This window comes from Hippoglossus hippoglossus, chromosome 16 (genome assembly GCF_009819705.1).
Source record: "Hippoglossus hippoglossus isolate fHipHip1 chromosome 16, fHipHip1.pri, whole genome shotgun sequence".
In the NCBI taxonomy this organism is placed as follows: Eukaryota; Metazoa; Chordata; class Actinopteri; order Pleuronectiformes; family Pleuronectidae; genus Hippoglossus; species Hippoglossus hippoglossus.
In genome coordinates this window covers 9,614,408-9,626,599 of record NC_047166.1, presented here as the reverse complement: position 1 = coordinate 9,626,599, position 12,192 = coordinate 9,614,408, and the positions used below count along the sequence as shown (strand labels likewise).

The 12,192-nt window shown below is 45.3% G+C and overlaps 1 protein-coding gene across 1 annotated transcript; it reads right to left on the bottom strand.

Moving 5' to 3' along the window:
* Positions 1–96: 96 nt before the first annotated feature.
* il11a (interleukin 11a) lies at positions 97–6,520 on the bottom strand. Its single transcript, XM_034611181.1, has 5 exons — positions 5,939–6,520; positions 5,023–5,180; positions 2,069–2,164; positions 1,764–1,925; positions 97–1,659 (listed from the first exon to the last, which is right to left on the bottom strand). The coding sequence occupies exons 1-5, from the start codon at positions 5,943–5,945 to the stop codon at positions 1,480–1,482; spliced, it is 603 nt and encodes a 200-aa protein (XP_034467072.1). The 5' UTR covers positions 5,946–6,520; the 3' UTR covers positions 97–1,479.
* Positions 6,521–12,192: the final 5,672 nt, after the last annotated feature.

Sequence of the window (12,192 nt, the reverse complement as noted above, 5' to 3'; positions counted from 1 at the left end):
TAAATATGCTATAATTTGGTGCAGGTTATGTGGAGCATGCAGAAAAAAGACACAATCAGATCCATTGTGCACATTCTTTAGAATTTATTTCACCAAGGCACATATTTCACATTGAGGCCAATCAGTGTGTGGAAGACGCAACTTGATGTTACAACAATAATTTAAACATGATGGTATAATAATAGTAAATAAGAATTGAAAACTGTATAAAAGTACAAAAGACAGGAGTCTTGCTCCGCTGCAGCACAAAATAAATAGTTCCACCAAGATACTTAAATAAATAGTCAATACTGTAACAAATACTAGAATAGGAATTAACAGAAAATTATAGTGATAAAATTGGTAAAGCAGACTACATTATATTGTAGAAAACAACATAATACACAAAGCACTGTATACAACAATTTACATTCTTGTAAATGCATGTACACCTGTACAGAACATAGTGTCACAATACATAGTATTTTAAGGCTTTGGGTGTTAAAGTAAAAAAAACTAACAAACAAACTTTTCTACCCCAAAACACATGTTCAAAATCAGCCATCTCTCTCATCCAAGAGGCTTATCCTAACAAGTTTGTGCAAAGAATCTAATCAGGTCCATCAGTGCTCAGCAACAGGGCACATTCATACAACTTTACCACAACGTGAAATATGCCTCCTCATGCAGAATGGGGAAAAAAGGCCTAAAAACTCTGCCTGTGGTAGAAGTATTGACTTCTTTTTGACTACCATCCTGACATTAACAAATTAAAACAATTTCACATGCCACCAATTGGTTCGTTAGTACATGACACGTTTAACATTGTTAGACAATGACACTTTTATCATCTAAACTGTTTATTTTAAGGGCACTGTAAGTGATTAGATTGTTAAAACTTTGGCTATGCAAAACTCTTTGCTACATCTACTGGAAGAAGTATTGGCTGAAGAAATACAATTAAATTAAGTTAAGTTTAAAACAAAAGTAATGATCAGAGCTACAGGTTCAGGAAGTGCTACTGTGTTTGTCTTGAGGATCAGTGAGACACACGACAAAAAAAGATGGATGACAAAGATGCGGGCAAATAAATTCACGTTAATACAGAAATAAAGAAGAGAGTGACACATTACAACGTCAAATAAATAGAATTAAATAAATTACCAACAGTCAATAAATAAATAAATACATAAATAACATGGTCATGAACAAGGCCTTTAGGAGAATCTTTGGGGAATGGTGAAGTGATCATCATAGTTAAACCGGCTGTTTGCTTTAACGGGGGAATCTCGATGGTCGTAAATGGCTGCAGTGTAGCGCATCCTCATTGGCTCTGGTAGAAAGACACATTCTTCAACACTCATGTCACTGGTTGACGTTTTGGCCTCTTGAGGGACGCTGTTGACTGCAGTGCGCACTGACATGGTCCTTTTTCCCCTTTTGGCTGAGGAAGGACTCCATGTATCCTCATGGCTCTGCAGCCAAGTAGTTCTCAGATCATCATTGGACTGCAGTAACTTTGGGCTTGAGGCTGATGAACGCTCTGTACGCCCAATCACAGAAGAGCTTGAAGTGTTGGAGGAGCTCGTGGCTGGACTGTAGCACATCGAACTGATAGGGGAGGTGAGGGGGGAGAGAGGGGGTCGCTGGAGTCAGCCTCGGTGCTTCAACTCTCAGCATCTGTGGACAAGAAGACAGGCATGATTAATTTATCGCAGGGGAATTTAAAAGCGAGAGCAAGCTCCTCCAAACTTTCTTTAACATTGCGTCATAGGGCTCTTTACCTGGCGGTGCAGCTGGTTGATGAGAGATTTCATTTCTCTGATCATCTCCACCAGCTTGGGCACAGCAGGGTGATGGTGCTTCTTTGAAACCTTGTTCAGCCACTCAAAGTGGTGCTCGTACAGCTTCAGGTCAGCGTGCAGCTGAGAGAGTGTGGGCTTCAGCTGGAAACAACACAGACATACTTTAGAGACTTAGCAAGGGTGTGGCAAGATGTTTGGAGAGAAACAGACCAGCAGCTCTTCCTTCAGACACACGCACACACACACACACACACACACACACACACACATTATTGGGGCATTACCTCAAGATTGTTGAGGTCATTGGCTGATCTGTTGCTCATTTCTGGCAGAGACCTGAACCTGTGGGGCTCCACTTCTGAGTCAAACGCATGCTCCCTCTGAAAGAGAAAACGAGACACAGAGCAGCTCATTAGTAATTTGCAGCAGCACAATTTAACTCATCCTGAGACAAGTCACGGCAGCATGAGGAAAGTATTAGTGTGGCACCTCGATTGGATTGGATTGGACTGTTTTCTGTGCTTAGAGACAGTAGCTTTCCCTGCTGGGAGTGTGGTTGATCGGGTCAGTGTGAGTTCACCCACATTCAGCCTCCCCAAATGTCAACAATAAGAGAAAATGACCTGAACCCACAGGATGTTTTCTACAGGGAGCGAGGATAACAACATATGCAGTGACTAAGAAAGCTCCAAGTGGGACAGACAACACAGGACTGTAGGGAAACTCCAGGGTCACAGCTATAAAAAGATGGAATGACGCAGTGCTGCTGCCCAGATTGAGTTGTGCCGTAAACTACGTCCAGACAGTAGAAGTAGGCCCCGTCGTGGCCAGCAGGGGGGGATAAACAACCTGAGAGTCCAGGGCTATGTAATTCTACTTCACTTAGGCAGTTAGGCTCATCGGTCGTACAATTTGGCTTTAAAGATGTTTGCCTGATTCACTAATGAGTGGAGATAAACAGAGATGCCGATGACCGATGGGCATGCGTCATTTCCAACCAGCAGAGGAACAAAACAACATCAGGATGGTGACGAGTGCTGAGAAATGATTTGTATAAACAGGTCGTGTGTGCTTAATGCTTCCTTAACCTGTTGTGCTGTTTTTCCTTGCTCCACAGTTGTTTGTGCTGATGTTTTTAGAGATGAATGTGTTGCTTTGTCTCTCATGTCGCTCCATCAGCCTTTCGTAAGAGCTCACTTATGTTTGTGGTCAAATGTTTTGTCTCTGTTGCCTTTGTCCTCTTCCATCCCTTGCTTCTTCTCCCCTGCTCCCCTCTCTCCCTCTCTCTCTCTCTCTCTCTCTCTCTCTCTCTCTCTCTCTCTCTCTCTCTCTCTCTCTCTCTCTCTTTCTCTCTCTCTCTCTCTGTCACACACCAGGTGCACAAGCACATGCAACATCACATGCACGAGTGCACGCATGCACACACATACACCACTGGCTTGTCATCTCTCTGATCTCTTCATCTCTTGTGGTTTCTGCTCCATCTTTCTCAGCCTTTAATTCTCCCTCTTATCCTCCCTTTTCTTGCTCTCTCCATCGCAGATTATGACCTCACCTGACAGAAGTCAGCATCCAGCTTCTTTCTTCCTGAATGCAAATACTGGAATGTGATAAATCTTTTTTTGATTTTTATCAAGTCACTTTGCTGTGGTGACCGAAAGCAAAACACTAAACACTGCACCTACACAACCGTGGCTATTTACAGAACCCTCAGTGCGCACACACACTCGGCCACAAAAATGCATACACACAAACGTATGGAGACACATTTGCACTCATACAGTATGCATGCAAATACACACAGACTCACTCACACAGATACACAGGCGCTTCGGAAAACTTATATAGACCCATGTGTAAACACAAACGCACTTTTCTTCCTTTAAAGCATCAGTTTCGTAGCTTTTTTGCAGGGACTTTCCATGGATCCCCATCCTATTTATCTTTCCAAACTCTGTCCTCCTTTTAGTGAAATTCCACACAATAAGGAAAAATGAATTGGAAATGAATCTTCCACATTACTGAACACTGTCTGCTTCTGTCCCCAACACCCTTAGTTAAAGCTGGTTCATCATATCTGGACCCCAGGTTAGACGACTGCTACACAACGAGCTGTGGCATTGTTATAAAACACTTTCTGAACAGTATCTGCTTGTTAAAACTAGAGAGAGTATACGGCTATATTTAATTTGATTTAATCCCCTGAACAAATGAGATAAAAGATTTGCATATAACAAGAATAGAATCCAGATCAGTCATGTGTAGCCAGAGATCCGGAGATATGATCCTGCTTTTTCTTTCACCTGTCAAAACAGTGTTGATATACAATCACCAGCTGGAGCCAAATCTTGGCTGAGTTCTCAAATCTGATTTTCTTATACCCAATCGCCTCCCTGTCCACAAATTAAGATTTCCAGTCCAGAATTGTCCGCACGGTACATGAAAGTGATTCACATTTCATAGGAAAAGAAACTACTTCAACACTCTCCACACTGCCGCAGTCTACCAACAGAACACAAACATGTTTCTATGTAAACAGGCATGTCGTACACTCTGCTGTCACTTTGCAGATGACATGCTCAGAAGTTCAGCCTTAGTTGAATATAGATACATGTATGTAATTGTACGTTTGTATTCATTGGAGATATTGAACTGATTCCTAGAACTTTGTTTTAACCATGTCATGTCTCAACCATCACTTTAAATTGGTGTTAATTCTACTTAATTCCGTGAGTCTTGATTGGCCAATCTTCATGCTACTGCCGTCAGTCAGGTGACCGAACAGACCAGGAGGTTGCTGAGCAGACTTCCCCTCCCTTTTGGAGTCCAGTGTGGATTAAAAGTGAGATCACTCTGTCAAAATCAGCCCTGGGGCTTTTGCTGCCCTGATCCAAGCATGCAGATGGACTCCTGCCACTGTGTCATTAATGAAAGCAGCTTAAGTCTGACTGAAGTCCTGAGCAAACCTTGTGTAATTTAGCAAAACAGAGTTTCCACTACATTGCATGATGCAAAGTTAAAGTAGTTTGGGGGTTAACTAAACTGCAAAGTAGCATCACCACCAAAATCCAATTAGGGAGAGATCTGTCATGGCAGGCTGTGGTGCCATGACCAGCATCCTCTCCCGCCCTCACATTAACAATTCAATTAGCACAGAATGACCTGTGGGCCTCATTAGTCTCTCGACCAATCGGATGCTGAGGCTGGTTATCATTAGGACAGCATCATCTTCACTTACCAGCAGTTCCTGGGTGAGCTTCATTAGGTTTTTGGTCTGATTGGACAGCTTATCCATGTCAGTGGGCCGCCGATGTGGTGCTGGAAAGGCAGACGTAAACACAGGCAGCTGGGCCAATAGCAGCGAGAAGAGGAGAGATGAGGAGGAGTCGAGCAGCACTGTAGGAGCAGAGCAAAACGGAAGCAATTAGTGGAAAGGCGCTGTCATCTCGCCATAATGATAATGACCTCAGGCCACGGCTGTCAGTTCTAGGGGGAAGATATTGCACCATAATATAAACAATAGCTCCAGACTTGGCAGAGGAGTCCTGAAGAGCTTCAGTGTCAGAGTCATGTTTTCACAGGCTGAATGCAAATAATTAAATCATTAAAAGCCGGTCCCTGACACTGAATATCACCATCGCTCCTTCACCATAAGCAATGCGATGAATGCTGCGGATTGTCACACCTGCAACTGGATAGGTGTGCGCGAGTTGGTGGTATAAATTATATAGACCAGGCCGAGTCAACTCTTAACAGTAAGCTCATTCATTCTGCCCCCTTTCAAGTTCAAATACAAGGTAAAGTATTAAAAGGGAACCACAGCGGTGTTGAAATGATGAATGCTCGATAATTACAGGTGAACCACAAGAATCGCAGCCAAAATAACACAGCAGGAGCATCCGAGCGCCCTGTCCCTGTGCAACTTTAACAGCTTGTGGGGAATAAAGCTGCCCGCGCTCCAAGGATCATCAGCATTATCAGCAAAGTCATCACTTGTTTAGAAATTAATAAATGATAAGTGCTTGTACAGGTAAGATAGCATAGCTGCCACTAAAAGTTACATGAATATCATAAAACCACTATCTAATCATATTAAAGACATAACTGGACACATTGGAGAATAAAATAAAATAAAATAATAAAAAATCACTTACATTTCATATTGGTCTCCAATGGTTTTCAAAACCAGCAGACAGGCGTGGATAAATAAATAAATAGAAATATGATAAATAAATTGAGCTCCGGATGTTGTCACGTGCTCCGGTTTCTTCTTCTTCTTCTTCTTCCTCTTCTTCTTCAGACAGTTGTCAGGACAGAATGAATGAGAGGGAGTGAGAGGGAGAGAGAGAGAGAGCACAGTGATGGCTGGAGCTCCCACCGGAGAGAGAGAAATGTCCAAAGTCAACTTTCTGTCTCTAAAAAGCAGAGTTTTGAGATGAGCCCCTGTGGTCTTTATGGAGGAGGCTGAGAGACACTTACAGACAGCGTGGAGAGAGAGGGAGAGAGAGAGGCAACAGGAGTGCAGAGGAGAGAGAGAGAGGATGCGAGTGTGGTAAGTCCAATTTTTTGCGCGCAGTGAAGTGTTTAGGCTTGTTTAAAACTTCCTTTATAAAGACGTCGGGCCTATGACACATCGGCAGTGACTCACTTCATTCATAAAAACACACACACACACACGCACACGCGCGCGCTCCCCTCTCCTCTCCTCTCCTCTCTCTCGCTCTCTCCTCTCTCTCTTTCTCTCTCTCCTCCCCTCCCTGCTGCCTGTCTAAAAAATGTTCTCGTTTGTTTTTTTTTTTTTTTCTTCTTTCCTTTCCTCTATCACTTTCTCCTGGTCCCTATCTCCAGCACTTCCTCCGTCGCATCCGCTACCTGCGCCAATCAGCCCCATCTATACCTCCCTTTTTTTTTATCTCTCCATCTCCAAATCTCTTCCTACCTCTCTCTCTGTGTGTGTCTATCTATCCCTGCAGACGTTTTAAAAAAGCCCATTGTTTTCATGTGTATCAGCACATCTCTGTAACCATGTATCTTTCAGGGCTCTACTTTTACCTTGCCTGTCTTTTGTTTGTGTTGCTCTTTCTTCAAAGGGAGATGTCACTGAAAACAATGTCGTTGTTCAAATTTTTATTTTCCAGATTTTTTTTCTACACAATCATGGCTCATACGCGTCGCAAACACCTTTTCTCTCCCATATTTCTCTCACCCCTTGCTCTCTTTTTTCTTTCAGAGCCCCTCCTGAGACAGCAGCCTGTTATTTCCACTGCCCCCCCACCCTTCTTCTCGCTCTCTCTCCCTTTTTTTCTTCACTCCTTCTCTCCCTCTACAGGGTGAAGGAAAGAGTGAGGAGTGAGAGACGGATAGGAGCAGGGGAGAGGTGTTGTCCAGACCAGAAGGGGCCTCTGAAAGTGTTGCATAGAAACAGTGAGCAGAGACACACACACACACACATACTGTACACACACATATATACTTGTACACACACACACAAACACACACACACTTTGTACACTACAGGACATTTACTTACAGACACACACTGAGCGGTTGGAGTGGTGGGGTATAGGTGATGGGGTCAAAACATTAGATACACACATACAAAATACTGTAAGTCAATGGATGTACACACCCACACACACACACACACACACACACACACACACCCACACACACACACACACACACCCACACACACACACACACACACACACACACACACACACACACACACACACACACACACACATACAGGGTTGGGAAGACTTGATGCTCCAACAAACCAAAACACACACAGAGAAACACTAGCACAGAAACACACACACGCTACATGCAGAATCACACACACACACACTGTAGCAGGATTTGTCACACTCTCTGTGTTTCTCTCTCTCACACACACACACACACACACACACACACACACACACACACACACACACACACATGGCACCGTGGAAGCACTCAGTCAGGTGCAGTAAAGCATGGCCTACTGTTGCGAAGGGCAAAAATGAGTTTCAAGTCGTCACAGTGGGACAGTTAGATCATCATACTGTATACATAGTCTCAAACACGCAGGCACACACACGCACACACACACACACACACACACACACACACACACACACACACACACACACACACACACACAAAGGGAGAGAGAGAGAGACCAGGGAAAAGGAAGAAAGCATTTTGGAGTCTGAGTGTGAGATTAGGGGACCCTCATTCACAGACACACACTCATGGTGTGGTTAGAAAATAATTAGTGGTGGGCCTTGTATATGCGCACACTCATACGCATATACACACACAGAGTTGCCAGTCCAGCGGTGGGCCTACACGGACAAACAAACACCCTCCAAATGATGCAGGCCTGGTGGCAGCGAGTGGGTGGCAGCGTTGTTGTGGTGGAAGAGGGTCATGCTCTGTTTTCTGGGTTCAACAGTGGAGAAGAAAAGCAAGGACAGGAGGTGAGCCAGAGAAGAAGAAGAAGGAGAGGAAATAGATGATTGTGGTTGGACGTATAGGGAGATATTGACACACTCGCTCTTTTTAATTTCCCACATCAAAGGGCCGTTTGAAGACACAGCTGGGGAGAGAAGAAAAGAAAGAGTGAAGTTAGTCACTCTCCCTCATTCCCTCTCTGGGCTGCCTCTCATGATGGGGGTCTCCTGGGTGGTTCTGAGGCACACAGCCTGTGTTACAGGCCGTCCGCCAGCGCTGATCACTCACACACTTGTGACCCGGGTTGGGTGTGTGTGGGAGTGTGCGTGCACTTGCGTAGATGTTAGTGTGCAAAGTAGAAGAAGTTATGTATCTTTGTTTAGACTTTTGTTTTTGTGTGTTTGAGAGGGAGCACACATTGGCACATGCCTGTTGGAAAAGGGGAATCCAGGGTTTGTGTAAATGGGTGCGCATACAGTATATGTGTGTAATTATGGGTATGTGGTGGTATAAGTGCGGTGTCTGCGTAACGTGCATGAGCATCAGTGTTTGTGTGTGCGTCTGTCTGTGTGTGTTTGTGTGTGGCCTTCATATGCTTCCCATTACATCACCAATCTAGGAGGAGAAACAGAGTGAGACACTCAGACGACGACCTCCAAAGACATCAGAAGAGGAAGGGGAACCTGTGACAGGGCCTGCCAGCCGGGCCTCGCTGCCAGACAAACTTTACTCACACAAGCTTCACTCAATTCAGTCATGCTTTACACTGGGTTTCCTGTGCGCCATGGCATGTATTCACACATTATTACGTAGCCTTCAAATCATTTGAATGCCTTCACACTCTGTCGCTCACCTTGTGCCGGGCCGTTAATCCGCACAATCGCTCGATTCATTCACCATTCGCCAAAGTCACTTTAAAAACTTCGAGTATTAGCTTAATAGTCTTCATGGTTTATTTAACTGACAGGAAGTGATTGAGCAAGAATTGTGTTTTTTATGTCGGGGATTTTTTGTTCAGTGTTTCTTTAGTGTGATTAAGGTCGCGGTCTGATCGGGAGAACAAATACCAAATCAGCCCATTCTGATCGTGTTGGTTTTCCCATAAATGTTTATTACTGTGGGTTCATTTCCATGTCCAGGTGGATGATAAAGCAGTCATGTGGATTTTAGGGTTACGTCTCATGTTCTGCTTACCTCAGAGTGTCATATGTAAACAGTGCGCGTGTTGGCCGTGACGCAACACCGCTGCGATGGTAAAAAGGATTATGGGACAAGGAGTGGTAATGAATTCATCATTTTATGTTGCACCCTCATTTCCTCCAGGGAATTCCAGCAGGTCCCAAGTAAACAAACGAGGAGATTACGCTCAACAGGAAAAACCAAAGGTCCGACCAATTACTGTTAATATTTACTCTCCTATAACATGACACTTTCAAGTTTCCCCACGACCTCTTCCCCTCCTCTTCCTCCGTACTTCGTCATTCTGTCTCCCATTCATTCTCTCCCCTTTCCTGCCAAGTGCGTGACTCTAGTGGGGTATGCTATCTGTGGGGTTTGTCATGGTAACTTAACCCCAACTCTCTGCCCACCGCCATCGTCCGCTCATCCCACTTTTTCCCCTCAGTTTACCCCCCTTATACTTCAACCTGCGTCAGAGAGTGAGTACGTTAATAGTTCAGTGGGGGGGGGGGGGAATGGAGAAATAGTGACACAGGAGGGGGGCGGCAGTCATTGGACAATAAAGTGACGTTTCTGACTTTCTCTTCCTCAGTGTCAGAGATCACTGTTAATCCGCCTTTGTCCTCTTTAAATGGATTTATGACAACAGACCCTCCTCTCGAGTCCCCCCCCCCCCCCCCCCCCCCCCCCAACTTCACTAACTTCACCCCCCCCTCCTCTTCATCTCCATCTCCGCTCCCACCAGAGAGTCTTTACTTGAGAAAACTCCCCATGGACATGATTTGCAAATTATGCGTGTCAATTGCTCGCTTCCTTTTCCATGGAAGCGGCCCACTTCAGACAGATATGGCTGTTGTGCATCTGTTGCTTTGCCTTTTTTATTAGACCATTAAAGGAGGACATTAACTAGCATCATTATTGCAGGTTTCCTCCACTGGCTCAGCTCACAGAGCCATGCAAAGGGCAGGATGCAGGGATGAAAGGGAGAGCACGAGGCTCTCCCAGCAGAAACGAGGGGAGCAAAACGTTTGAATCAGCTCTCTATTAAACACACATTTTACGAGGCTTATTTAGTTTTGAGGCCAGGGTCCACAGTATGTGACAGAACGCAGCGTATGTGTGTGCGTGCGTGTGTGCACGTGCAACAGTGACTGCGAGTCCCAGAAGCATCTCCCCTCTCTGACTCGGCGTTTGCTCACCTGCTCACGTTCCCCTCGACACTCTCACTGCGTCCAAGCAGCTTTGTGTCTGCCAGTGAGGAAATCTCTGAATGAACTTGTTGAAGCAATAGTTCACAGACAGTGTGTGAGAAGGAGAAGAGGAAAGGGGGGGGGGGGTGTCGGTCAGGGGGGGAGTACAGCGGGAAGCAAGCTACCCACGCAAAAGGAACTTTTTACTGTGCAAACACACTTTCCATCTACCCATGCTTGCTCCCTCCATCTCAGACTGGTGTTAATGCGAGAGCCCGGGCCTGTCTCAGAGCTCCCTCCCGCTCCTCTCTCTGCCATTCTCAGTCGCCCTAAACATTCTTTCCTCCCCTGTCATTGCGTGTCCTGTCTGCATCCCTCTCTCCCTCTCCTCTCCTCATCCTCCTTTCAAAGTGCTTCCCCTTGCTCTTTCACGCACTCCCTCACCCGCTCGCTCGCTTCCACTTCACACCCCTGTCTCCTGCCGGTCTCTCTCTCTGTTTTCTCTGCCGCTGTCTGGTGTGCAGAGGGATCAATGAAATATAAACAGTACAAGCTTTAAACAATCAGAGCATGTGTAATCGAACATGATGTGCAAAGTGTGAACCACTTGTATCACTTGGCTGCAACATCTCTGCTCCACTGACCCTCTATATAAAACTTCTGTTCAAAAAAGAATAAAAAGAGGAGAGTGAAAGTGCAGAACCTATATTTGGTGCATTCCTCAGCATGCAGAATAGTTCCCTCGGAGACATTACTTGTGCATTGTCGTTCTTTCTTTGTCTCACACCATTTTTTGTGGTGAGTTACTACGTGTTTGCCTGAGTGATGCACACTGTATTAGATCTGACCACTACTCTCCGTGCGTCTGCGTCAGCCACACACTGAGTCCGTTGTCATGTTATTCTACGGAAGCTGAGAGATGCTGACAAACAGTCAGGGGAAACGGGAAGGAGGGTGTGTGTGTGTGTGAGTGAGTGTGTGTGTGTGTAAGGGGGCCTGGAGACACGACGGGAAAGAGTGAGGGGAGCGGGAAGACAAAAGGAAGAGGACTGGTGTGACGTCGCAGTTTGCCCTACAGACTGACTTTGTCAACGTGACGTGACCTCAGTCACATGGAGGGGGGGGGACGATGCCCTTTTGCAGTCGGATGGACACACATACACACAAACAAACTTGCACAAACACACATATGCTTACGTCTGTGAGACAGTTCCCCCCCAGCATTTAAAACAATTTATAACCCACTAGCCCCTTTAACCTGACAAGGCCTGGCTGTTTCTTTGAATGCTGACGCACTTCAGGCCCCTTCATTCCAGGCTATTCATTATATTAACGCTCATTACACGCTGACAATCATAAATCAACCTCCCACAACAATGATAGCAGATAACACAACTTATAACACAGCACACAGCCAGCTGTAATGATTCTACTGTTGTTTTGCCAACCACTTCCTTTGCGTCAGCAACAGTGTGTAAATTTCATCATAAATAAGAGCAAACACAGGAAAGGAAATTTCATATCCGCATGTTGTCACTGTTTATGTTTTGAAGACGCGCACTGACGGGGGATCAGGGAGCTCAGCGCAACAGTTGGGA

Excerpts from the sequence above, each read along its gene's own strand:
- il11a (XM_034611181.1), bottom strand. Across the intron at positions 2,165-5,022 it reads AGCTCACCCAGGAACTGCTG|AGGGAGCATGCGTTTGACTC; the intron begins GTAAGTGAAGAT and ends TTTCTCTTTCAG. Across the intron at positions 1,926-2,068 it reads ATGACCTCAACAATCTTGAG|CTGAAGCCCACACTCTCTCA; the intron begins GTAATGCCCCAA and ends TGTTGTTTCCAG.